Source organism: Colletes latitarsis, chromosome 9, assembly GCF_051014445.1.
Source record: "Colletes latitarsis isolate SP2378_abdomen chromosome 9, iyColLati1, whole genome shotgun sequence".
In the NCBI taxonomy this organism is placed as follows: Eukaryota; Metazoa; Arthropoda; class Insecta; order Hymenoptera; family Colletidae; genus Colletes; species Colletes latitarsis.
In genome coordinates this window covers 25,904,370-25,931,696 of record NC_135142.1, presented here as the reverse complement: position 1 = coordinate 25,931,696, position 27,327 = coordinate 25,904,370, and the positions used below count along the sequence as shown (strand labels likewise).

The following is a 27,327-nucleotide window of genomic DNA, read 5'->3' as shown; positions in this document are numbered from 1 at the left end:
TTGAACGGTATTGATTTTCATCGAACAGAAGTTTGTCCCGGGATAGAAATAGGCATGCGGAATCGTGACTCGCAGAATGATGGCAAATTGTAGCTTCCTTGAAGTATTCGTTAAACGAGATAGATTTGGGCAATTAGCAACTGCGGATGGCAGGTCGAATCAATATTCCTGTTCGTGTCGTTTGCTTGCTGTGAGAAGCTATAAAGAATGCTCCTGAGCGATGCTCGCAACGTACAACGACGGAAACGTTTCTAAACATTCGATTCTCTCGTTGAACTTTAAATAATTGCGGCCCTAAAGGTATTATTAGCGAGCCGTTTAATGACAGGCGACATTGGGTCTCTCACGTGTTGCAAAGTAATTTGGAAAACATCTGCTGATAGCTTGCAGGGACTGCAGGAAAGTATTTAAGGCTTGATCGTCAGTCGCCACGAGCTTTCTACGATCGGTAGGCAATAAACTATGCTCCGACACGATACCGTTAATAATATTTTAAAGTCGATTCCCCACGAAGAGAGAATTTGGACGAAACTTCCACTACCGAAAAGAGCTTAAAAATATCTTCGAGTTACGAACTCTTCTGATTTTTCGGGGCAAAGGGAGCTTTCCGTGCTGGCGACCTCCTTCGTTGCTAACACGGGAGGACGTGACCCGTAACCATCCGAGATTTTCCGAACACTGCGGTACTTCCCATTCATTCCACTAAGCGAAATAAGACCGTCTCCGTTGCGGCAAAGTAGAATAGGACAGGCCGAGGGCGGACGGTATTGCACTTGCACGGAAACTATTTAAGTAGAGGTATCTTAAGTGCTCGACCGTTCGGGAAATAACCATTTTGGGGAATTTATTCCAGGCAGGTGACACGATAAATAGAATTTCCATCAAAAGGTGATTCGAACCAAGTGATTTCGTTTCGCGAGTCAATTTTTCAAAATTATCTGGATTTCGAGACTCGCGACATTGATGAAACACAGATAATACGGTTCGAGAGAGCCACGAACAAGGCTGTACTTTCAGAAAGCACGTATCAAAGAGCCCTGGCAATTTCTCTCTGGCCTTATTAGATCCTCATCGACTTATCAAACCTTCGCGTGGTCCTACAATGCGTGTACCTTCTATGAGGATAGAATATTGTCCTGTACCCTTAAATCCGGATGAAATTCTCCTTTTACGAACGTGTACCCTAAACGTATCACATGAAAGAAACTCCATGCACTGCCTGGTTCGACAAAAAGAATAACATCGTGACGAAGTATCTAGGAATTTATTTATTTGTGCATTTCTCTCACGTTCTGCGAGCTGGAAAATCGAACTCTATCTTCGGTGAAATCGTATCGATCGAGAATGCTTTTGCTTCCGTATTATTCACGGCTTATTTGTTAGCCATATCGCGGAAATATTGTGGAGGGGGTGAAAAATCGATCAGAAAAGAAATTGTCGGACATTTTAACGTGCCTTCATGAGGCTTACAACTACGGACAAATTAATCGAAACTCTCCACGTTTTATAAGGGTCATTCTATAAATAAACGATACGATATTTTGGAACAGAGAGTACATTTAAAAATAATACTAATGGACAAGTTTGTATTTTGAAAACACGGTTAATGGCAAAATCACCGACGACACTCTATCGCGCGAGATCAACGCCATTTTGTTTACTCGCGTCAAATATATACACGAACCATTTCCTTTTGGGGTTCACAGAGTAAACCGCGTAAACTTGTCCACCTATATTATTTTCATTGTCCCTGGAACGACCAACATTTTTTTCGTTGCAACGAATAACAGGCTATAACACTAAATTTTCTATGCAGTTCTTCTTGGTAACTTTTCAAAGTCGCGTTAAACTTGTAATTCTTTTGTTTCTGCCAATTATTCGCAGCTAAAACCTTACGAAGTGTGATTTAAAGAATATTTTCTACAATACGTGTCGAGGTTAAGGTCATCGGGGCTGCTGCTATACCGTATAATTAACAAAATGTTCGCATGATCGTGCCGAATGGGTTCAGGTGTTAAACGCAATGAGGAAATTCATTCATTATGAAAGCGGTGTAAGTCCACGAACTCGAATGTTCCTTGACCCATAACATCGATAAAATCTAAGGACATGATGCAGTTATTACTGTGCACACCACCTGTGTGCTCCGATTATTTCAAAACCGTTCGCAACCGTTAACAAATACGTTAATAACAAATAATAAACACGTACGAATTAACGAGTAATCGCCAAAAAAAAAAAAAGTGAACGAAACATCAAAATTAAATCGAAGCGCGTACGGTATCGATTCGTTTGCGTAGTTTGAAATTTAAAAATAAGCACCCTCGGCCAATGTTCCCCCCAAGTTGAGCGATTACGTGGCCATAAAGCGGCCATTGCGTTTCCTTCGAAGCTGTAAACTGTTTGCTCGCTGCTCGCCTTGGCAGGACGTCGGTTAATGGATTTTAATTTACGAAAGAATACACGAAAGGAACTTAAACGGAGGTTGGGCCAATATAGAACCTAACATTTTTATTGCTCGTGAATAAAATTTGACCGAATCGAGTTCTCGGTGTTTCGATCCGTTTTATTCCCCCCTGGGGATTAATATTCGTCCATGAACGAAGGAATCGAGGCATTCCTGTTATTTTTACGATTCGTTTGGCCGTTTTCGCGTACGGCGGGGCTCGCACAAAACCGTCGGAGCATCTTTCTAAATCGTCGTCGCGGCGCATTCTCGATGAAAGAGGAGCACCGGGTTCGTCCTCCCGGGTCTTGAATACGATCGTATTCGAGTAGGCGGCTATTATGCGCCGACAATGCAGTAATCAAGCTGGGTCTCTCTTTGCCTCGCAAAAAAGGATTGCTTCCTTGACTTTGCCAACGGGCGTCGCGGCGTCTTCGTAGCGTCAACCTGCCCCTTAAAATTCTTTAACGCCTCGACGGTCTGTTGAACTTTCGAGCGGACGCTCAGAAGGCGTTAATTACACGACGGGGAAAAAATGAAGTGCCGTAATTATGACGTTTTCGCGCTACGACCGGGACGGTCTCGATCGGGCGAAACTTACGATTTACGCCATTGTTACGCCTAAGCCACTGGCATTCAAACTGACGAGGGGGTCTTACAGTCGTGGACATTTGGAACGATATCAGGCGTAAGTTATAGTATACATCTAGTATCAAAAACCACTAATAGGTTTCTTCGCAACGAGTCCCTATTTTCGAGATATTTTGATTTGAAGTTTGGTATACGCGTAGTAAAAGAATTGAATGTACTTTATAGATGTGGGTAAGTCAGCAGAGCGATTAGCCACGAAGCTTTCTGGTACGTATATTGCAAGTACTCTACCGTGATGTTAATCATTATATGTATAATATGGCATTATTAGAAGTAAGGAAGACAAATATGTTACCTAGTTATATATTTTTATAACAACTGTTATTTCTGTAATTAAACGATCTTAAGAAGTACTGAGATGTTCGAATCCCCGCCAAGTTATTTTTTTTCTTTCATTATTTTCAAATGCAACGATATATTTTATTTACTATGTATACAGGGGTTCGGCCACCTCTGGGAAAAATTTTAATGGGAGATTCTAGAGGCCAAAATAAGACGAAAATCAAGAATATCAATTTCTTGACTGAGGCTTCGCTAAAAAGTTATTAACAATTAAATTCAAAAATTTCAAATCGTTCTGGAAAAATTATTTTCGGTTGCGGGGATCAATTACAATCATTTTTGGTCATTAGACATATCCCCGAAATCCTACGCATTCTCGAGAAAAAAATTCATTACTGAAAATATAATGTCTGACCATAACTGTCTGTTACCCTGAAAATTGAAAAGTTTCAAATCAGTCTGGAAAAATTATTTTCGGTTGCGGGGGTCAAATACAATAATTTTTGGTGAATAGCCATATCCCCGAAATCCTGCGCATTTTCGAGAAAAAAATTCAGAAAAGGCGGAACTTCAAACGTTAATAACTTTTTAACGAAGTCTCCATCAACAAATTGATATTCTTGATTTTCGTCTTGTTTTGGCCTCTAGAATCCCCCATTAAAATTTTTCCCAGGGGTGACCGAACACCCTGTATATGACGTAAATATTGAAACAAAAAATCCTCCAATTTTTAATACAAAAAAACAATAATGAGTATAGTAGTAAAATAGCATTATGCATAGCAATATCAAGGATTTTACTAATAAAGTTTGCACCAATTCGCGAGAGTATTAACGTTCATGAACATCGTCGCGGAGCGTTTAATGCGTCCGCTAATTATTTTAATTAAACAGAACCGTGTAAAAACGAGGCTCGTGCGCGAAAGCTTTCGCGCGTCCGTTCATAATTAATAGATCGTCGACGCAGGAAAGGTATCCGCGGGGGTGGAATTAGCTTCGTAGCCGAGTGCGAATACCAACGAATGAAGTCGTAAAATGTAAATATACGTAGCACCTGCGCCAGGGACCACGAAACCGGAGCGAAACCCTTCGTCATACATAGGGGGCGAAGGGGTTGGCGCGCGGCGGATGATATATTTGCTTAGACCGTAGGGGTGAATTACGGTCGGGTTGCGGGATGTGTATCCGTCGTGGGCTCGAAAGCGATTTATCGGGTTGAAATTCAATACGCGGCCACGTCGCCCTTGTTTGAACTATTCATATAGACAGAAATTCGGACCTCGTGCGAGATCGAAGCGCGTGACATTATTCTCTCGCTGACTTTCGACCATTTCTTCCTACACGAGTTTCGATATCGACGACGCGAATTCCGTACTCCGTGCAAATTTGCTTCGGTACGCTGAACCGGAGATCTATGTCGCGCAGATCACAGAGACATTTGCTGGAACACGTGTTCCCAAGAAAACGCGATTAATCCTTTTATTTTGGAATTTTACTTTATTTACTCGTGGCTCTGAGCAAATATTTTTGGACTGAAATCGTTGAAATCTATAGTTTATCGCGATTTATTCGCAGTTTCACTGATATGTATTTTGATTACTGTTGCAGACTTGAGCGGAAGGGGGACGAAGAAATTCGGCGACCATTGCGTGGAGGATCGCGAATGCGGTTTCGCGGGATCTTACTGCGAACCGAAAAAGAGCAAATGCGCTTGCAAGGAGGAATTCGAGGCTACGAATCATATCGACAAATGTGGACAGCGTAAGTTAGTATATTTTCGAGCGCGCCGTGGACCAACAGACCTGCTCGACTTATCCGTAATAATTAAAAGTCGACCGGGGAGGATTTCAACGTAATTCAATTGAAATATTCGATATTCATATCGTAAACTGGTGAAAGGGGAAATCCGTCTGATTGCATTAATAAAATGTGTAACGATAAAACCGAGAGGTCGCCTTAGATATTTCGTTTCTGCGTTTCATCCAAGTCACGTCCGAGGAAGAGAACTTTTCCCTTTGCTGCGGCCGACATTTACGATCGGAACGATATGAAACTCGAAGGGTGACTGCTTATAGCTTCTTCTCTAGGAATCCAAACGAGACTCCGTGCTTTTATCGGTCTCGGAAGCGTCGCGAGGAATTAAAAGCAAGAACAGCGAATTCGATGTATCAGATTATGCTTCGAGCGTGACTCTATTGCGTGGAAAATTTGTTACGATCATTGTGTTCGGATTCTATTTAAGTAACACGCAAATTGCCCTCGAGAATTTTATCCAAAATCTAGAATGGATCGACCGAACTGAACCGAAGGAAAGGATCAGCAACGAGTGTTTCTAGAATTCTTAATTGATCGATCGTAACAAGATAGATCGATTCTCGGTGCTCTGGGTTTCTATAAAACGTGGCGTGAATATTATTTGCTGGAAAAGAGGAAATATGACACGAGATCAGGATGCAATTAGTCACGGATTAAAGCTCGATCAGTGTTAAGCCACTCTCCTAATTGCGAGCTGGTGGTCGATATATCGAGGGCAGTGCGGGTAGATAATCAGTCGATTAGGTTCGCCACGCTAACCCTAGACGTCTACCATCGTCCACGGTATTAGCACTGTTAACCTATTTTGTCATAAGTCTCATACCAAGCAAGCTTGGAAATTCGATTATACGAATAATATTCCAAGCGAGAACGTTTCCTTCGTTAAACTCGTTTCGTTTCTACAATTATTATTCCTTCAACGAAATAAACTAATTTTACTCGATCGAGGAGACATTTTCGTTCGTTTCGTGTATTTACACGAACATACTTCAACCTTTCAAATTTAAAATTACTTATAGGAATATAAATCAATTTTTAAAACTCGTTCAGTTCTAAATACGAATTTTGTATCTTTTATACGTCTTTCGTTTTGCCAGTAATGAAGATAGGAATTGGCGAACGTTTTTCGATAAAGTCTTTGAACAGTTTTAAATGACAGGACAGTATCGATTAGAAACAGGAGAATTCTCCAGCGGACCCGATATTAAGAAATATGGCCTGGCATTTATCGAGCCGCGGTGAGATAAACTTGACAGAGAAATTAAGAAACTGAACTCGGGATGAAAAGAGGGAAACTGTGGCAGTTTCTCCAGGCACAGCGCCAACATATTAACCGAGAAATTGCACGATCTTCTTGAACTGGATACCGAAAACTTGTACAAAAGTAAAACAAAGATGGGAACGCTTATAACGGTTGCCTTTCCAGAATCTTTTCAATTTTTATGCGACAATAACCCTTTGCGGTTGGTGCTACAATCAAATACTATACAGAGAAAAGGTAACTGAAATCGCGTAGAGCTAAAGATACTCGAATAACACGAATGGTATCGTATTTTTTACTGGAGAATTCCAAAATAACTAACAAATAAAGTAGGTAATCTATGTTGTTGGCACAGGAACACAGAATTGCATGCTATACCAGATGGATTACCCACTCTATATGTTAATCATTTCAATATTCGCGTCCACGACCAACAAACAAAATTATCGAATACACAGTTCGAATATTCGAATCACCGTAACGTCAAAATGCAGGGTGTTCGACCAACCCTGGGAAAAATTTTAATGGGGGATTCTAGAAGCCAAAATAAGACGAAAATCAAGAATACCAATTTGTTGATGGAGGCTTCGTTAAAATGTTATTAACAATTAAATTTAAAAATTTCAAATCGTTTTGGAAAAATTATTTTCGGTTGCGGGGGTCGATTATAATCATTTTTTATGAATACACATACCTTCGAAATCTTACCCACTTTCGAGAAAAAAAATCGGTTAGGTACAGAAATTTTTCGACGGAAAAAAAAAATTTCAAATCATACTAAAAAAATTATTTTTAGTTGCAGGGGTCAATTGCAAGCATTTTTGGTCAACAGACATACCCTCGAAATCCTACTCAGTTTCAAGAAAAAAATTCAGTACGGACGGAACTTTAAACGTTAATAACTTCTTAACGAAGCTACCATCAACAAATTGGTATTCTTGATTTTCGTCTTATTTTGGCTTCTAGAATCCCCTATTAAAATTTTTCCCAGGGGTGGCTGAACACCCTATATACGAGTACAGGAAAATTCAAGCGTTTCTAGCTCTAGTACCGCTGGACGGAAATCGATAAGTCCTTCGTGAACTTCTTTTTCCACTAAGTTTAACTAGAATTATTAAAATAACACGCGATACCGAGCTCACGCGCGATAGTACAGAAGTTACCTGAGCGCAAAGTAAAAAGTTTACGGTCAATTTGCGCGATCTACCTTGAATGGGGAAACGACGATGTTTCTTTAATTTGCATGTCCATTTGACTCCGTTGTACAGCTGTCTGAGGAAACCGGGATAAAATGGGTAGAAATTTCACTCGAAGCGGCGGGTCGAAGTCTGATTGAACCCGATGCAACGTTGAATATGAATGCAGCTAAAACGGAGCTTACAAGGGGAGGTTATGACTACGAGATCGTCAATTTCAATAAATTTTATCTTATCCATTCGTTACTGGCCCGACAAATCGTTTTTATTATCTTGCCACGAAACGTATTTCTAAAAATATAATCCTCAACTTTCTCGACGCTCAAATACCCGAAGGTTTTCCAATACTTTCACGTCTTCTAATTCGACACACGACGATCTACGATTTTTACGAAAGCAAAATGAAGACTGTCGGTTCGAGGACGACGCGACAGGTTGTAGCAGTCGTTCGCGAAACGCGTCGGAAGGATAACGTCTTTGTAGGAATCGCTTTCCAGAAGGGAAACCGTGGAAAGAAAGGAAAACAGAGGAAGAGAAATGTTTTAAATACGCGATGGGTGGCGGGAGTTTGCCGTTAATGGTTTTTGTTTTGCAGCGGCGAACGTGAACGAGTCGTGCTTTTTTAACGAGCAATGCGAGGCGAAGGTGAGCCAGACGGAGTGCAGAGACGGACGTTGCATTTGCATCTTCGAGAAGATCCCGGTAACGCAGCCGGACGGGCTGACAGTATGTGTCGGTAAGGAAAGGGGGTGGAGGGAGGGTTGAAATTGCGGGTGCAAGTTTCGCGCGCACTTTTTAATGAGATTCCACTCTCGTCCGGGGATGCACGGCTCGCGGTGAGAATGAGACGTTCCCAGTTAATGGAATTCCGGCCTACAATTTCGCGGAGTTCATTAATTCGTCAGCTGTCCTCTCGCGATCAATTAAGGCGCGCGAGTGAACTTCGGCCGAGCGACCGGATTAAGCAATTTTCAACGTCGCCTTCCGTGCTCGCCGCCAGAGGGTCACGCTCTTGCCTTTCTCGCAAGCGCTCGACAACTACCCCAATATCCCGCCGTCTAAGGCTCTCCTTTCCTTTTCTGCCTTGGCAGAAAACAACATTACGATGGAACCTGGGGTCACTGCAGTTCGGATAATAGATATTTTCAAGGGTAGTTGCAAACATAATCAGAATAAAGCTTAATTTAGCAAAGGAGAGTTTGAAGTGGAGTAGAAATAATTGTGGAAAGGAGGACACACGCGCGCCTTTTGTATCGTGTGACGGAGCTGTTGCAAATGTTGAATCGAAATAGTTGTCGAAACGTGTGTGATCGGTGTTCGAAATGCGTCGCGAGGCGATTTATCGTGTTAATGTTTCAGCCGAACAGAAGGAAGAACCCAATCTCCAATATGTCGACCCGACGATGATTGGTGTTCTTGTCGGTATGGCTCTCATGTTCATCATCATCTGCGTCGTTCTTAGGCTTTTCAGCAAGTAAGCCACCCATTTGCATATCTTTCGCGGTGACTCTACGCTTTACCAATTCCCACGGCGAGAGTTTATGGCCTACTTCTCCAGGAAATTCTACTCGAAAATAGACATTTAATGTCACGCGGCTGATGTGAATTTAATGTTGATTTTTGCCGCTCCCGGTACTTGAACTGCTGTAACTCGTAGAGTACCATTTTTTACGAGGTTACAGTGGTTCAAAGGCCAAGGTTTCAACCTTCTGATTCGAACAAAATTCACCTACGTGACTAACGAAAAATACTAAGAAGGTTCCACGACCCTGGGCTAACTTAAATGACTTTGTCCCGGTTTTAAGATGGCCGCCGTTCGCAGCAAACTTCAACACACTTGATCCTATCTGAACGTGTTTCAGGGCTCGCTGGAACGAGAATCGTACCATCTTCAACACACCTAACGCCCGTCTGATGAACGTGTCCTTGCTGAGGGAGAACAAACTCCTGCACCCGCAGGAGAGACGCGGTTCAAGGGCGAGCGTACGGGTTCCTTCGAGGCAACCCTCGATGGCCTCGTTGCGCCCCCACTCGCCAAACGCCTCGCAAGGTGCGAAACACTCTCAGCACTCACAGCACAGAGTGAGCCGTACGGGTTTTTATTCATTCACTTACTAAGCAAGCAACTTGTTATACAGTGTCCCGTTGAAACGAAGCAAGCGACTCTTTAACGCGCCGGTATATCGGGTGTTCGATGGAAATCGAGCCACCTCAACGTTTGGCCAGCGCCGTAATATGACGAACGATAATCCCGATCTTCCTTTTTTTCCACCCCCCCCCCCCCGTTGCTCGTAAAGTTACCTGGATCGAAAGTTAACGATTCTACGCGTCGTGAATCATCAATTCCCACCTCACATCCATTCTAAAATAAGAATTGCATTTCCTATCCGACTCCAAAGTTATGTTCGCGATTATAGGAGCGTTCGACAGCGGTTTCAGAGTACTCGTGTGTGTTTAATTATTCAAGGTAAACGCGCGTCGAAGAAGTAGAACATTCTACTAGCAACGATTGGATTGGTGAACAGCTTTCTTATTAGAAATAACTCGTAACCGAGGAAGAACCGTGGTAAATGTACCAATAGTTGACCACCGAAGGAAACCAACTGTTTATTTAGTATTCTAAAACGTAGAACGATAGTGGAGTACGAGAAGAAATGCTGGGAAGCATCATTGTTAATTTCGTTGCTTGTGAGATTTAATAAACAGATTAATTTTTCTATTAAGAATATAATCGTAGATCGTTTTCTCTTTTTGCGAAAGCATCAACTGCTGGTGGATGGTCAATTAATAGTACCTTTACCTAAATAGAAGTAGAATAGTTGCATTCGAACGTGACGTTGAAAGTGTCGAACGATTTACGCGAAAGACGATGATGTCCTTTCCGAAACGAAGGCGTGATAATTGGCAGAAGTCGATTAACTGAGGAGGACAGTCCTCGAGCTAATTAGCTGTCGCCAAAAATAGCCTGTCTTCCAGTACATCGATTTCCGTAGAACATCCCATATATGTACAATATAGATACGAGTATACAAAGTAGGTGACTACCTACTCTTGCCTATCTATCTTTACTTTAGAATCCTCCTATTAAACGCAGAATCCTTCTGAATTTCTCGCATGCACAATTGCCTGCCAAGAGGGTAGATAACTGCTAATACTTTCTATTCGAGTGTGCATCGAGATCGATGTGTTACATTTGGATGCATCGTTGTGACTGAATATTTTACGGTGTCCAAGAAAGTCTTGCCACCGACATATTTATACATCCTGGTACAATTAATTCAGACGTAACAACTAAAATAGATTTTTACCACTGTGCGAAAGATGTCCTAAAAACTTGTAAATTCATACCAAATACTCGAAAGAAACAAGGAACTATAACGAGAATAGAATTAGAAAACGTATAAATCTGCCATTTGAACAAAATTGCTAAACAGTGCCTCTAAACATACAAAAAAAAGTTAAAAAAAGTGATCGAAGAAGGCTATGAGAACGTTCGGGAAACGTCAGAATGATATTATCGAAAGGTTCCCTAAAGTGTTGGCAGAACGATGCATCCTACACGCCATAATCATGTTCCTCTTTTAATGGATTTGACTCTCTTTGCAGTCGACCATCTATAGCAGTAGTCTGTTTAATGATCCCGTCTGTGACCGTTAAATCTTGATTATCATATACTGTGGACCTATGAGGTGCTCTATTGTAAAAAAAAAAACTTTTCAAATTGACGCGTCCTTCGAAGAGGGTAAGTTTCGTATTCTTACGAGTCATTATAATAGTATATTACGGTGTATCGTAGCGTATTATGTGTTTCTGTACATATATAGCACTATGGTACTTACCCTCTTTCGGATACGTCAGAACTTCGAGAACTAGAGTAATATTTTTAATTAAACTTTTCGAGCCTGTCAGTTCTACCGATAGACCAGAACTTCCTCTATCCTAGCGTCTTCGAGGATCACGACTATAGTTGCTTGCTACAGTAAAAGATCGTTGCTTGCGTACGACGTATTCCATCGTAGAGATCCGCGTTCGCGACAATTAGACGTTACATAGTCAATTACCGAGTCATAGTTATCTCATTCGTACATCGAAACGCGTAGACGAAATTGGGTGTAAGAAAGCATTCGGACCATTCTCTGCGATCTGGAAGCAAAATCGACGCGACATTTTCATTTCTTGTGTCCAGTCTCTTAAAAACGGTATGGAAATCAATTTTTATTCGTTCCGAAGTCTTGCAACTTCGAAGGACAACGTACCGCGAATCTGGTCACTCGAACATGGAACTCTGTCCAACAAACAAGATCAGAACTGCTGATCCAGACCATTACAGAGAAAATAGCGATGGTCTGGGTTAGGTCTGGGATAGTTTCAGAGACAACGAAAGTTTTCAGAGCGGAAGCTAATGGTCTGGATTGTTCTGGGATAGTTTACAAGACAATAAAAAGGCCCCAGAGCGGGAAGTAATGATTTGGGTTAGCCTGCGACAGCTCGCAAGACGATAAAAACTTTCAAAGAGAAAAGTAATGGCCCGAGTTTGTCTAGGCAAATTTACAAGGCGATAATAGTTTTTTGGTACGATCAAATTTACGAGACGATGCAGGAACGAATAAATAATTATAAATTGGAAACGTATGAATATCAATGAAATGTTACTGGTACCTGGAGATTGGACACAGTTATTTTTAGTTTCCTCCGCGTAGTAGTGATCAACATTAGCACAGCGTGTGATACGCGAGTCGCGAGATACGAGAATGGACCAAAACGCGCTCGAGTATCCACGTTATCACACGGAGTTCTGAAGTAGTATTGCAAAGGGACCAGTTTACATTTTAAGGAATGCAACTCGGTCGATCGACTCGGTTACACGGTAAGGTACACATTATTGATCGAGTTCACCGGAAATGAATAACAAGTCGAGCACGGAGCATCGTTCCGTATTACGTACGTTTTTTTCCTCCCCCATTAATAAAATTCGTTACTCGGTTTGGACGTTGTTCGTCGGTGAATTCGATCGCGGAAGCATTCGTAACACCATTGGAGTTCGAGTTTTCAAGCACTTCTAGAATTAGGTAATTGCATGCGCGTGCACATACAGTGGCGGTTTGGAACGCGAGACTACGAAGTTCCCGTGTTCTTGCATGTCAAACATACAAACAAAACTACGTGTTTCACTGACCAGCGTGGGGGAAAAAAGAATTACGCGACTGCAAACGCTCGACAGTTAGGTTTTCCCCGTGATTCGTTACGAGGCCCGCGAGACCGTCGAAAGAACTTTGAGAATTTCTCGTATCGAGCACCGAATCGTCCGCGCGGAAAAATAACAGTGTGCTCGTTCGTTCAACTTTCGCGACGCGCGTCTCGTCTATGAGAAGGGAATATGCATCGAACGAATATAATATGCATATTCGCCGGTATTTCGTCACGATTTTACGACCGCCACTGTAACTTTTTTTCAACCGTGACAAAGAGCCTGCTCAGAACGATAGCGGTTTCTTCATGCTTAAACTTTATTCCGGCTTTTCGTGTCATGTCGAAGCGCTGTCGAGCCAAAGCACGCGATACTTTAGCAAGAAAATCTTTGTCGCCAGGGTCACGAACAGGATCACGGCGCGGAAGTCGCGGCAGCAGCGGGAACACGTCGTCGGTTTCAACGAAATCGAACAAGTCACCGCCTTATCAGCCGAACGCCATGACAGAAACCGTGTTGGATCACGTCAGCGTGGAAATTTTCGAGGCCAAGGCGTAGAAATCTGCACGAGAAGTCTTCTAAACCCTTCGTCGCCGTGTTTCGCGACGAATAAAATAATCGTGAAAGTAGATCGTCCCGAGTCGTTGTCGAAGCGATTTGACGAGTCTCTTTTTAACGTACAAATTCCAATTTCTTTTCTTCTACTCTTTTTTTTTTTTTTATTAGTAAAAAAATTTCTAGCGACCTCGTCTTACGTGGAATATCGAATGTTTCTAGATTTATAACCAAGGACACTGTTAACGATTTAATGGAGATTTCATTGCGTCTTTGAAACGATGTACCTAAAGTGAACGTAAAGGTGCGAAAAGTAATTCTTGATGATCGAAGGAAACGATGTTACAATCGAGATAATCATTATTTACCAAGATAATCAATTTTTCTTTTTGAAGACGGATACAAACGTATTGGAAACTAGTGACATCGATTCTTTTTGTTTCATGACAGTACTCGAGAATGACATTTTCGTTTCCATCCGAAATTACGTTGTATCCGCGATTTTGATAAATTGCTATCGAGAGCCACGCGACGAAACATAACGATATTAATGATAAAATGAAAATTAGACGAATATATTACGAAAATGAAATCTGAGTATTTTGCACAAAAAAAGAAAAAAAAAACGAAGAAACGTGGGATAACCGCGACGACGGCTGTAGAATTTCGTCGAGAATATCGGAGGTTATCCTCGAAAAGCGAATTCTCGTAGATTGTTTCAGATTCTGCTGCATCTAAACGAAAACGAACAAAAAAAAGAAAACAGAAAAATCGTAATCTTTTTCTACGACAAAAAAAAATAAGCTTAGTTTTACGATTCATCTATCACTATATATGAAGCACAACCTCAGCGTCTTCGATCTATTCGTTCGATTATCGACTCAAAGATTCAAAAGTTTCGTCCCTCCACTGTTCGCTGGACACTCGATATCTCGCATCGTTTACAATGTTATTTTGGACCAAACGATCGCGTGTGCGTTCCAGCATAACTTCGCAACAATTCATCGCTTACAAGCTAAAACAAAAACCACTCTAGCGGATAAAACAATTTGTATTTTATAACCGATAGATAAATTACACGACGAGTTAATCGGTCGTACGGAAGTCCAGAATCGGAATTCGCTAAGACGAAATGCGTGGCGATGATTCGATTGGATCGTCCAGGAAAGATAATTATAATCTATAAATCGCGTTCTATCTTTTACCTCTAACACGTCGTGTCGGAATCTGACGATTTCTGAGCGATAATTTCATGGGATCGGTCGAAAGATGGGACATTTCCTTTTCTTTTTTTTTTTTTAAATCGTCAGCTGGTCTGATATCGCGATTCGAATCGTTGAGGCGCGAAGAAAGGGTAAAGACTATTAATTTCGCGGGAGAACCGCCCGAGAAAGGGGGCTGAGAGGCCAGTGCTCGCGGTTCCTCGTTTAAAAAAGTATGCTTTCCCGGCGCGATATCGATGGAAAAAGAACCAACCGTTCTCCTCGCCGTCGAAACTGCTTTCACGAGAAGCCAACACGAAAGGGACCAGACGAAAGTGTTTGAAACCGACATCCTGGGAGTAACGTCGCGCGATAATTAAGCACCCAGTCGTAGCTCTATCTGTTTCACAATGACACAATGTAAACGACTAAATCCGACTCTCGTTATCTCATCGCCAACATTCGTCGATTTCGTTCGACCCTTATCGCCTCGCGGGCTACGGAGATTGCACCTGACGTTCGAAAATCTTCGGCAAAGATCATTACGAGATATTCGATAATCGTCGGTTCAGCGGCAATCTTTATGGTTTCGTGCGATAGGGAAATTAATTATTTTCGCTGATCACTCGATACCTGTAAGTACCGCGACATTTCGGGGAGAAGTAGTTCGTCGAAACGTTCAAAGTCGGCTCGAGGTGACCGCATGAAATCGATGCGATGAATAATGCCTGAGCTGGAGAACGTTAGTCGCCTCGGGTGATTTCAATTATGAGAGAGAGAGAGAGGTGGGCGACCAAATATGTATCGAACAAGTTCGTACGACTACCTTATTAATCGCACAAGATCTCGTTCACGGTAGCTTCGATCTATACATACTTCATGTACACACACCGACACCGTGCGCGCGTACACACATCGAAAGATCATTTTTCGTCGAGTTCGGGTGAATAACGAAGATCATCGTCGATAGTCCGGTACGATTGTATCTCAGCAATTTAGTGCCTGCGCTCTCGCGTGTATAGCGTTCGCGCAAAGAGATGAGATTAATTAAATACAAATATATTAGATAACGTTATATAAATACCAGTATAAGAAGAGATAAAGTATATATGTATAAAACGTGTACACGTACGTATACGTGTACAGATGTGTAGTATATACGTGTACGTATACGTACGTGTACGACACTAGGCTTGGCACTATTTGCACTATTTGTAGATTAATTTTCGAATGCCTAGCGACTGTATCCACTCTGTGATCTATGTGCAACGTACAGCTACGACAGATTCTTCTCGCTAATGGAAACCATCATCGTTACTATTCTTAACATTTACAGAGGATAATTCTTAGCGTTAACATCTCGTGTAAAAGCGACTCGCTTAGCTGTTATCGTCCCGCACCTAATTCTCTCTCCTCGCACCCAACGATCCACTTGTACAGCACTTCGTGTAATGACTTTTAGGGCACCCGAGATTAGAACGTCTTGTTCGATGATCGCGCGAAGGTCAGTGTCATGGAAAACTCGGAGGTAAAGAGAAAAATAAGAAAAAAGGAAAAAAAAAAAAGAAGAAATATACATAGAAAAGCTTTAGGCGCGTTCGCGAGCGTATGTGAATTCGAGAATACGAAGAGGGATCGATCTTGATCCGCGAACGAAATTCGGGGAAGGTTTCCGTTTCCGGATAGAACGTTTCCTCTCTCGCGTCAACGACGTTTCAAAGTTGCACGAGGTCTCGAGACCAGTCCATTGAATACAATCTACGATTTTACTCGGCTATGGAAAGTAATCGTCCGCTTAAGACTCTAGGAGTTAACGTTAATTATTAGAGATTATAACGTATACAATATTATTATTAAGAATGCTTCGAGTCGTTAGTTTCCCTCCACCCTTGTGATAGGAAACACAAAGATATTAAAACCGAATAAAACAAGCAGGGTGCCTCGTCTTTATCAGTCAAAGACACTCGCTCACTTTTGTATATTCTATTAGCGTGGAATACATGGTCCTCGCGTTCCGATCTAGAGACCGTTCTCCGAACGTAGAGAAACTCCTCTGCGATTATCGATAATCAATCCCAACGGGACAATGAAGTAACCGTAATCACGTTTTCTTTTAAACCCCACCAAGGATCCCCTTCGTGTTCGTTTCGTTAGGAACGTGCACGGGGCACCTCGAACGGGGAACTTGATCGAGTTCAACGAATGTTTCGATATCTACGATTCGTTTTATACACCTTCCTTGTTGCCGTATTTGCGACCTAGCTCGTCGGAGGAACAACGATTCCGAAACCGTGTAGTCTCGCTGATCGACTGTGAGCGACGTTGCAGCAGGGACATCGGGTTCAAGGATACGAGAACAGGAGGAATAAGAGCGACAAATCCGTAACTGTTACGCAGACGAACCTCGAGATCGTTTAAGAAGTTTCCTTGCGATCGGTAGACGCGAACGAACGATACGGTAATCCAAATATGGGGAAGTGTTTGGATTATCCTTCGTTCGCGCGTGAATGGAAGGAATACTTTGACCGCGAACGATGCTCCGTACCGATGCTAGAGAAACATAGGTATATAATTAAATATACGTATCTATGTATAAATTGTATTAAGGCAACACCTGTGACCACTTTTGATATATATTCGTGGGAACCGGAAGACGCGAACGAGAAACCGACGGATTCTTGCCGACAACGATCAAACGTCCCGTAATCAAAATTAGACGATACCTTTTCTAGACGAAGTCTAAACAGAAATTTCGCGATTCGGTAAACAAGATCGAGACGAAAGATTCGTCGATCCGTACGAGTTTCGCGATTTTTTGTAATTCTATTGCTAAAATCTCACACACGCATACACGCTTAGTGATCCAAGCACCGAGGAACTATCGTTTTAATCGAAACGAATTTAACCGATCTACACGACAAGAACCGCGATCGTTCACGATCGTTACTCTTTAAGCTCGAGTATCCCGTTTCCTGTTACACGTAATAATCACTAACGAATTATTGTAATCAGACCACCAGCTTGCTTTTAAGGGACTACGTAGCCGTGTACACGCGTCGAAAAGCTTGAGTAGAATTTCTAAGGACAACAAGTAGCCAACGTCCGTCTTTTCGCGCTTGATTATCGAAGTTGTTCGCTAGGTATATCCGGTGATCCGTCTCGCGAGCACGACCATTGATTCGTAGACTGTTCGCGTAAAATATTGTGATTCGACTTAGCATATAATAAAAGAAAAGGTTATTGTACACGTTTTGATGAGTACGCGTATGCGTACAGACACGATACACACGCAAGGAAATGCATTCGTGGAACCGTAGATCGCTTGCGATTCTGATGGATCGCGTAAGGTAAGATTAAGCTCTATAATTACGCGCTGCGTTTGTAACATTTAAGAGTATCTCTATACGATTTTTAGACGGCAATCTACGGAAAACATACGTTTCAGTGATTATCAGTACTGTTCGAGGCAACATTTAGATAAAATCGCGCGAGAATATCGAATAGCGAATAGCGAATCTCCTAGATACGGCGTGGATGGGTGCGGGTAAAACGTATGCGAGTCTCTCATTTTTTCAATTTTCAATATTTTATAATGTCCTGGTATGTAACGAAAGTGGATAATATCGTTGAATTTTTGGCAATATACTACCCACACTATTTTACTAGCGGCTTAGCCTACCTTGTAACCTTTATATTATACATTTCATATTATAGCTTGTAACGAATAATTAATAATCTATTACAATTGTATTTGAAACTTAATTATATTCTGACTCTTCGAATTCATTTTAATAAAAACTTAATACACTGTACGAGCTGTTTGTCTACCACCACGGACTAATTATACGGTTTACAGTAGTGCCCACATAAGTGACCAGATTTTTGCCCGCATAAGTGACCAGAGTTATCCCCACCAATACTTAGAAGCCACCCCTGGGCAAAATTTTAATGGAGGATTCTAGAGGCCAAAATAAGACGAAAATCAAGAATATCAATTTCTTAACTGAGATTTTGTTAAAAATTTATTATAAAATTAAATTAAAAAATTTTAAATCGTTTAAAAAAAATTATTTTCGGTTGCGAGGGTCAATTACAATCATTTTTGGTCATTAGACATACCCTCAAAATCCTACCCAGTTTTGAGAAAAAAATTCGAGAAGATGTGAAATTTTTCGACGAAATTAAAAAATTACAAATCATTCTGAAAAAAATTATTTTCGATTGTGGGGGTCAATTACAATAATTTTTTATGAATAGACCTACCCCCGAAATCCTACCCACTTTCTAGAAAAAAATTCAGTACTGGCGGAATTTTAAACGTTAATAATTTTTTAACGAAGTTTCCATCAACTAAGATCCCCCCACTCTACATTGCATACGCATATGCAATACATACGTATTGCTGGTATTGGTCAAAAAGACAACAACATATTGTTAACTTAACAATCTACAAAGCCAGGTTTTAGACGACTTAGTGTTTAATTATTGCGTTTAAAAAATATTCAGACGTTAAACAAATAATAAATTCACATTAGAACATAGACTGCACCACCATCTACGGCAAAACGCCCAAGTTTGTCGAGAAATAGTTCCCTGTTATTCGATGCTAGATAGCGCTTCGTGTACGATCGAAAAATATTTGCTATTTTTACTAATTTAAAAACACAAACGAGGTATATCCACAAGATGAAATTAAACTAAAACGCTGCCAACTATGAGAATTAAACGATCGAAGATATTAATCGTTCTGGATTTGATGAAGGAGCTATATTTATACTGAACTATACGAGGAAGATCGCAGCCATTAGCTCCTATTATTTGTAATTAATTTGCCACGTTCGCTATTTCATCTCAGCAATGATATATCATAACCCTCATAAATAATAACGCGATAAAATATATAAAAAATATATAAATGTTACTTGTTAAACCATTTCATCCTTGTTAGACCATTTGAAGTTGGCGCCATTTGAGTATTTCCAAGTGTAATGGCGTCCCTTGTGTGCCGGTAGCTTCCATTCGAATTCCAATCAGAGTCTGTAACAGAAACGAAATAGAAGTGCATTAAAGTACATGAATGATTATTATAATCAAATAATGACTAAATCCAAACTGTATTGCAAGAGATCGTAATTAAATTCAGAGGGACGCGTTAATAATTAACACCGGTCGAATACCGGAGAAAAAGTACGAAACCGATTCGGTATTTGTTACGATGTCGATTGAATTTACAATCAAACATGTATTGATATTGTGCGAAAGCATCGACAGAATGTAAACGAGAATAGTAATAGTGATGAAATAACCACAGGTTAGAAATACGCACCTCGTTAATCACGAAATGCGGACACGTCTCGACACGTATTCCCGCTTTAATTTTCACAGTACGAATGACGATTCCTCGCTGTACTCGGCAACGCTCGCGACTTAGGCGGGAGGGTGGGGGAAGCTCCGATCTTTCACGAAGCTTGTACTTCGAAAAGAAATAAGGATATCTCACGTAGGAACCGCGGATACAAAAAAAAAGAACGAAGACGTACTGGAACAATTAGGTATTAACGAACCAAAATACTAATTACGCATAAGATCAGTAGTTTTACAGCGTACGCTGTATTTAAAGATAATAACTCTGAGAATCATATTTAATTCGATCATAGACGAGGTATACGACAAATTTGGACATTCTGTCATAGATGACGATTGTCATAGAAAAGTAATTTAAGGTACATAAATTATCAGGTTGAGTCAATAATTATCTACAATAAAGTTGTATTTTTATTTCTATTGGCTATTGTCTTAAACAACATTTATACTTTCTGAATTTCTAACGAGTAACGAAATCATAATTGAAATAATACTTCCATCTTTTATTTTCTACAACGTGCGAACTTTTGTTAGGAGTAGGTAAGGAATAACTAAATAAATTTTTCTTCTTTTATACAAACGATATTCAGAATTTTATACCAAGGGTAAATTAACATAATACTACACTTACAAACAATACTCTTAAAAGTAGCAAGTTTTTAAATATTTACAACACAGTAAATACTGTACATAATTAGATTTAATTTCATTTATAAGAATTTTTGGCTCTCCAATCGAGAAATTCCTCAAACTCGGCCTCGTCACCGCTAGAAACATCCTCATCTGTGTTCTTTTGTTTCCTATCTGTAGCTTGTACTTGTTCTTTACGTTTTACAAGATCCATTACTCTGTTATAACAATGTTTCATTAATTTTCTAAATTATTACTTTCATTCCATTAAATTAAAATTAACTTCAATGGCATTGTATGTATTCTAACAAGTCATTTTTTATAACTCATTTGCATTCCAAACAGGAATAAAAAATATTACCTAGACCAGTGTCGTAATTGTTCTTCTATTTCACCTAATTGTCTCTCTGTTGTTGCTTCTTCTTGATCATCTGCGATTATTTGCGCGGATTGTGCAGTTTCCTCCTTAATTTCTTTTTGAAACTTTTCCCATTCTTCTTCTATGGGATTTTTATACTCAACATTACGAACCTATTATCCCCATAAAAAGCATATAATTTTATATTAATTTATTACATATTATATTTTTTTTTTTACTATGTTCACACCTTAGCATCCAAAACTGGATCATCAAAAAAGCCTTCTGGAAGAACTGGTTGATTTGTATCTTTGTTTTTGTCTTTTTCCCTTTCTTCTTCTATTTCTACATTTTTTGCTTCCTTATCATTTGCAAGTTCTTTGCTGTTCTCTGGCCTTTCTATCACTGCAGAAGTATTTGATGGTACAGTACCATTGGACTGTTTAGGATTATTATCAAAGAAATCTGATGGTAAGCTCGATGTTGTTTGTGTTGAAGGAACTTTTAATATACTCTTTATCTTTTTGTTCGAGGAAGATTCTTGAGATGGAGATGTAGGCCTTTTAAATGTGTGCACAGCGGTCTTTGGAGTATCTGTTTCTAATTTAGTCTTCTTTGCTAATGCTATATTTTCCTTGTGAGTCTTTGAATTCAAGTGAACAGGCCAAACTGTTTCACTACGAACAATAACTTTGCAGAGAACACACATAAGCTGCCCTATATCTGTATATGTGTTTACCATGGTTAAGGATCTTTAACTATTTGTTAACTTGTTATTATGCATGAACATAAAGTATTGTATTTAATTTGTTTCTAATCAACAAAATTATGAAACTGTTTCTAATTATTAATAGCTTTGAAAACAAAAATGACGCAAATGCATAAATTATACGTATTTGATGTTATAGATTAATTCTTAAACGTATGTCGAAAGTTTTATTCTAATGTGAAGAAACGAGAAACATAACCTCAATATATACATTAACGTTGTAAAAAGGATATTTTGCTAATGGTGATTCAATTTTCTTGACTACACCCAATTTCTTTTTATGCTCACTCATGGCTTTACGCAAATCATCTTGCGTTAATCTTCTTTTAAGCGACATTTTGAGATACAAATTCCACTCGTAAATACCTAACTGCAATTCTTATGATACAGGTTATATTTTGATTCACTGTCCTCTGCAACTACATGAAGTTTCAGAAATAATATTACGTCACTATCAGCTGAGATGTACATACGTACCAACTACAATTTACGTAAAAAAAATTAGGAAAGGATAGGAAATGGATTTGGTAGTAAGGTTTGTAATATTATTAGAGAAGTAGCAGTATTATGATCCAAGAAATATCTAAATCAAAACTATTCTGGCTAGTGTAGAAACCATGGAATAGTAAACGAATTAAGTAGCTTAGGATAGAGTGAGTCGTGGATGCAAACAAATATCAATACTGAAATGCTTTTAATTTAATATATACACATACAATTTAATATTAACATAATTCAATAAATTTGAGAATGATTTAAAATATTGACAAAAATAATAAAAATATGTTTAAAGAAAATGCGCGTGATACGGTATTATGTGATATTATTTTTTTTCTGGTGCAATATTTGTAATATGTTACATTATAATTCTATTTATGTTCCTTCAAATATTCTTGGTGGAACCATTGCATATAGTCTGCCAGTTTTTGTGTCTCTTCCAGAGTAATAGCATTATACAAAGACGCTCGAAGTCCACCTACAAGTCTGTAATTAAATGTCTCTATTTAATTCGAGAGGTGATACGATATATCAAATGATGATCGAAAAATTAATGCTGCTTATTGTAGTATAAGTTACTTTCTAAGTTAGACTGACCTGTGGCCTCCCAACTGCATCATACCACGCGCTTTCGCGCCAGACAAGAATTCTTGCTCAACCGATTTATTGTCTTTGAGTATTCTAAACACCACATTAACCCGACTCCTTGCGTCTACTTCGACCGGGCACGAGTAGAAACCTTCTGACTGATCGATCACGTCATATAGTTTCCGACTTTTTTCAATTGACAATGTTTCCATCTCTTCGACGCCATTGTGTTCCTGAACCCATTTCAAAACTAACCCGACCGTATAGATCCTAAAAAATTACGAATGCTTGAACGCTTCGTGTTTATAAAAATATCCCTTACGCGTTTACATCTCTTTTATTTTATCTACTTGAAAAGTACTGTCCTCCGCTGACTTGAAGTCAAGGGGAGTCTGACCACCCATTTATCTATCTCGCTCTCACGCAGTCCACATGTGTGTGTAACTGCTGCGACGAATAGCGAGCTAGAGATCAATGTGTGCGTGGAAACACGTGTATCCCTTCTACTTCTCCCGCATTCCTTCCGCGAGACTTCAAGTCAGCGGAGTACTGTACCTAAATCGAAATCTGTACTAAATAATATTGATTCCGAATACGATAAGCAACCTAAACACCCACACTAATTTATTTAATCATTGTTCGTTCAGTTTTAGAATGCTTACTGAAATACTGGCGGTGTATTGTACAAGGAGTTGTTGGCTGCCATAACAGTAAAATTGAGCACTGATGGACAGATATCTTTAGCATGGCCAAGAACATCATCTCGCACTATCACGAGCGTTACGCCGGCTGGACCAATATTTTTCTGGGCGCCAGCAAAAATTACTGCAAACTGAACAATAAACGGTAATCTACTTTTTCAAAGTTTTGTACGTTTGGTCGTTTCAAATTTAACGTTCACATACTTTCGAAATATCTAAAGATCTTGTAAGAATGTTCGACGACATGTCGGCAACGAGTGGCAATCCGTTCGTCTCGGGAATGAAATTGAATTCGACTCCTTAAACAGGTAAATAAACGAAATATTCAGTTTTCTCTGATCCGATCCTTATCCACATATTCTACTTTCATCGTATTATTTATTTACCATGAATTGTCTCGTTAGCACAGTAATAAACGTAGGATGCTTCTGGGTCTAAATTCCAAGTAGACGGATCAGGGATTTTGGTATAATTCTCCAACGTAATTAATCTCGCGTAACCATACTTTGCTGCTTCTGCCGCTGCTTTGGCCGACCACGAGCCTCAAAAATTCATTTTCCGTGAATATAAAAACCCTTAACATTAACTATTTGCTGTCTAATAATAGGGTTTCTTTGTCTCAGATTATATCGTTCATATTCGGGAACGTAATTTTGTTCTAACGTAAAAAACGAAGAATATAAGAAACCTGATAAAGTGGATTCATGTACCAGTTACTATGTAATCTGCTTTGCGCTTTGTCATCATATTTAAAGGAATGGCTGCAAATAACCCTGCCCCTCCTCCTTGCATAAATAAGATTTTATAATTATCTGGAATGTTCCTGGAATATTTAAATAACCCGCTATATTCGGACAGCACGTGGACAATTACCATAAACTGTTTATTCATGCATACAAAGAATATTCTGTCTAATTTCTTGGCCATAAAAACTAAAAGCACTGCAATCTTTCACGTAGCGTACAGTATTTTATTCTATATCTATATGTTTATTAATAATCATTGTTAAACAGTTGTGAAATCAACTAAAAACAAAACAATGTTAAGTAGAACTCGAGTACAATATTAAGTACTTACTATAGGTGTGATCGGTAAGCAGATGTTCGAGAAAGTTAACGAAAATTTATAAACACGACTCACAATTTTCAGTAAGATTACATTTCTGATATTTTTCATATCAACTTACAATAAATCCTTTAACGTGGCTTGAGCATTCTCAATAATATTTTTAATCTCGTTCGATCTATGACTCATCTCTAAAATGCTCATTTGTGTATTACCGTACGCAAGTAATTCCTTTTGTACATCTTTTAATACCTATAAAATATACATAGTTATCGATACGTACAATCGATAAACTTAATTTAATGTTCTAATATAATTTTGGCGTCGATTTCTTCGCAACGAATAAGTAATTTTTTATCACAGGCAAATATTCGATCTGAGATAAGGAATTGTACTCATTTACTTCAGTGTTTATTCGCAATCGCTGTTGGGGGTATTAAGTAACGAGCGCGATAACCAAATGAACGAGATTGACCTTTGCGCAAATAATATTATACTAATGTATCTACACTATCTTTCTAATTTATTGGCTAATCTTGAACTATCGCTCTGAAGCAAAATATTTCTAAATTTTTCTGATATTTTCCTATGGGGAATTCATTTTGCAAAATTTCACACAGTATCGTGTTATTTCACATACAGCTACCAAAAAATACTTAATGTAATCATGAAGAATAAACACAATACAGTATTATCGCTATAAAAACGAAATCTTCGAGACCGTTTCTATTTGTCGAGGCTTAGACACGAAGTTCTGGATCGAGACAGTCTCGATCTTTTTACGGTAACGTCGAACGTAGAAGAGAACAGTGAGCGAAAAGAAAGAGAAAAGACGAGCGTTCGAAGTAACCGGTAGAGATCAAGGCGTGTTGATATGATTCATTCTAATTCGATGAGAATTTCAATATCATATTCGTGATTACTTCCCGATCAAAATAAGTCCAAACACGATATAGTTTGGGCTATAATTTACATACTAAATTAATAAATACATTTATTAAATAATCGTAATAATATACTATGTTTCGCGGAAAAATAACTACCGATAAAAGAAGTTTTACTATCGTATTATGATTGCTTCACTGACACACGCTGACCTCGTTCTTGTCCGGTGCCCCCCCGAGACTTGTTTACGTTATGTAGGCAGAGGCAGACACGATTTGATATACTATTTCCATTCTAAGGAACAGGAAACGTGTCCTGGTCTTCTATTCAATTATTTATCTCACAGATTGTTTCTTTTTCTTAGTCAACATCAAGTCGCTTGACAACCCGTTAGTGTGTTAAGTAACTCGTGTGGCTAGTTCCGAGGGGGATTACCTCCAGTAGTGAGGGTAAAATTTTTGTTCTTAACGTAGACTGTAGTATAAAGAGAGGCGAAAAGTATAATGTAAACTGCATTTCTATGTTATTTAATTTTGGGCCTTCTTTCATTGGACGGGCAATTAAAGGAGCCAACATGGCAGTAAATGTAACACGTACAATTATACAGTTTTAAACACGCATAACTTTTGATCCCATGGATTCCTAAAGTTAAAATCGTGATTTTGGAAATCTACTCGTCAAATTCTACCAGATTGCGAATAAATATCTTAATAACTTTTGGCCCGGTAAAGTTTAACTCAATATCGACAAGATCTATTGGCAAAGGAAAGTAGTTCAATTTGCGAAATTATTTATACGCGATACCTGATGCGGAAGTTTGGCCGGTCCTGCTCCAAAATTGATCACATCGTTCATATTATTGCTTTGGTCGCTCATTGTGAATGCTTCTATTGCACTGTACGGCTGATACGTATAGACTGAGCCATGGATAGGCAACTCTTAACGTTTTACTTGTCCCTTTACAGTGCCACAGGCGTGGTATCTCGGAACTAAATAAGCTAAGATGGCGATAGTTGGAAGCGGTATTCATAGAGAGAAATTTGAATTTCTATTTCTATTCATCATTTAATATTCTATTAAACCCGTTGTCGAAATGTAATTATCATATCCAATTATATCTGTGACCAATGGCATTATGCACATAATTCCCTGCTGAAAATTGCGATACTCACGATGTCCACTGATCGTAGACTATCATGAATCGATATTTTTCCTTTTCGTTGTACCGCTTCCTTTACTTTCTCTTCCAATTTTTTCTGTTTTTATAATCTTCTTATGTAACCTACGACTAGAGTTTCCAGAAGTTTACCTGGATAAAGATAAAAATTGATAGCTCACGCGTGATCAATATTGATCACTGACCGAGTATTAATACCGACTTGGTGTCTCGTTTCATTTTGTTTTCCTTATTGTGTTAAACGAGACCTGTCGAACAGGTCTTAACCACGAAATGCGTCTTGGTCCTTCAGCGAGATACAGTTGTACGAGTTTAGCTAAACAGTCGCGAAAATTGAAATAACTATGAAACAGCATAAGCCATTTTTTAAATCCACGTACAACTTTTATTAGCTGAACTGTACGTACATACGTAAGCTGTATGGCGAGCAATGTTTTTTTAACATTTATTGAGAAATAGAGTGCAACACATAGTAAAGAAATAGGATAATTTATATACTTTCGTCTATAATACACAATAGGCACATATGCCAGCTGTATAGCTAATATATCAATCGTCGAGGACCATAGTTCTGCCAACAAAGGTTGTACTTGTATTTAGAAAAAATGGATTATGCTGTTTTATAATTATTGAAACCCATTAATTAAAATTTTATGCCAAAGAACAAATGCTGTTACCTATGTGTCCTACTTATCCT

The 27,327-nt window shown here is 39.3% G+C and overlaps 3 protein-coding genes across 7 annotated transcripts in view; 1 reads left to right on the top strand and 2 right to left on the bottom strand.

Moving 5' to 3' along the window:
• Jus (EB domain-containing julius seizure protein) overlaps window positions 1–18,407 on the top strand; it is a 40,449-nt gene extending 22,042 nt beyond the window's left edge. The window contains exons 2-6 of one of the 5 annotated variants that reach the window (XM_076772388.1): window positions 4,987–5,139; window positions 8,246–8,386; window positions 9,010–9,124; window positions 9,513–9,739; window positions 13,239–18,407. In XM_076772388.1, the coding sequence (XP_076628503.1) occupies window positions 4,987–5,139; window positions 8,246–8,386; window positions 9,010–9,124; window positions 9,513–9,739; window positions 13,239–13,396 (794 nt within the window). In that variant the 3' untranslated portion in view covers window positions 13,397–18,407. Of the gene's footprint in view, window positions 1–4,986; window positions 5,140–8,245; window positions 8,387–9,009; window positions 9,125–9,512; window positions 9,740–9,788; window positions 10,095–11,256; window positions 11,382–13,238 lie in introns of those variants that run through there. The other 4 variants (XM_076772389.1, XM_076772391.1, XM_076772390.1 and 1 more) reach the window with 4 other exon arrangements.
• A 2,034-nt stretch (window positions 18,408–20,441) lies between these two features.
• LOC143345463 (zinc finger protein 830) lies at window positions 20,442–22,242 on the bottom strand. Its single transcript, XM_076772610.1, has 4 exons — window positions 21,950–22,242; window positions 21,198–21,678; window positions 20,951–21,120; window positions 20,442–20,807 (listed from the first exon to the last, which is right to left on the bottom strand). Exons 1-4 carry the CDS (start codon window positions 22,051–22,053, stop codon window positions 20,666–20,668), a joined length of 897 nt encoding a protein of 298 aa, XP_076628725.1. The 5' UTR covers window positions 22,054–22,242; the 3' UTR covers window positions 20,442–20,665.
• Window positions 22,243–22,393: 151 nt separating this feature from the next.
• LOC143345462 (phosphoserine aminotransferase) lies at window positions 22,394–26,406 on the bottom strand. Its single transcript, XM_076772609.1, has 8 exons — window positions 26,258–26,406; window positions 24,690–24,820; window positions 24,214–24,326; window positions 23,890–24,045; window positions 23,708–23,802; window positions 23,465–23,634; window positions 22,812–23,072; window positions 22,394–22,700 (listed from the first exon to the last, which is right to left on the bottom strand). The coding sequence occupies exons 1-8, from the start codon at window positions 26,327–26,329 to the stop codon at window positions 22,586–22,588; spliced, it is 1,113 nt and encodes a 370-aa protein (XP_076628724.1). The 5' UTR covers window positions 26,330–26,406; the 3' UTR covers window positions 22,394–22,585.
• Window positions 26,407–27,327: the final 921 nt, after the last annotated feature.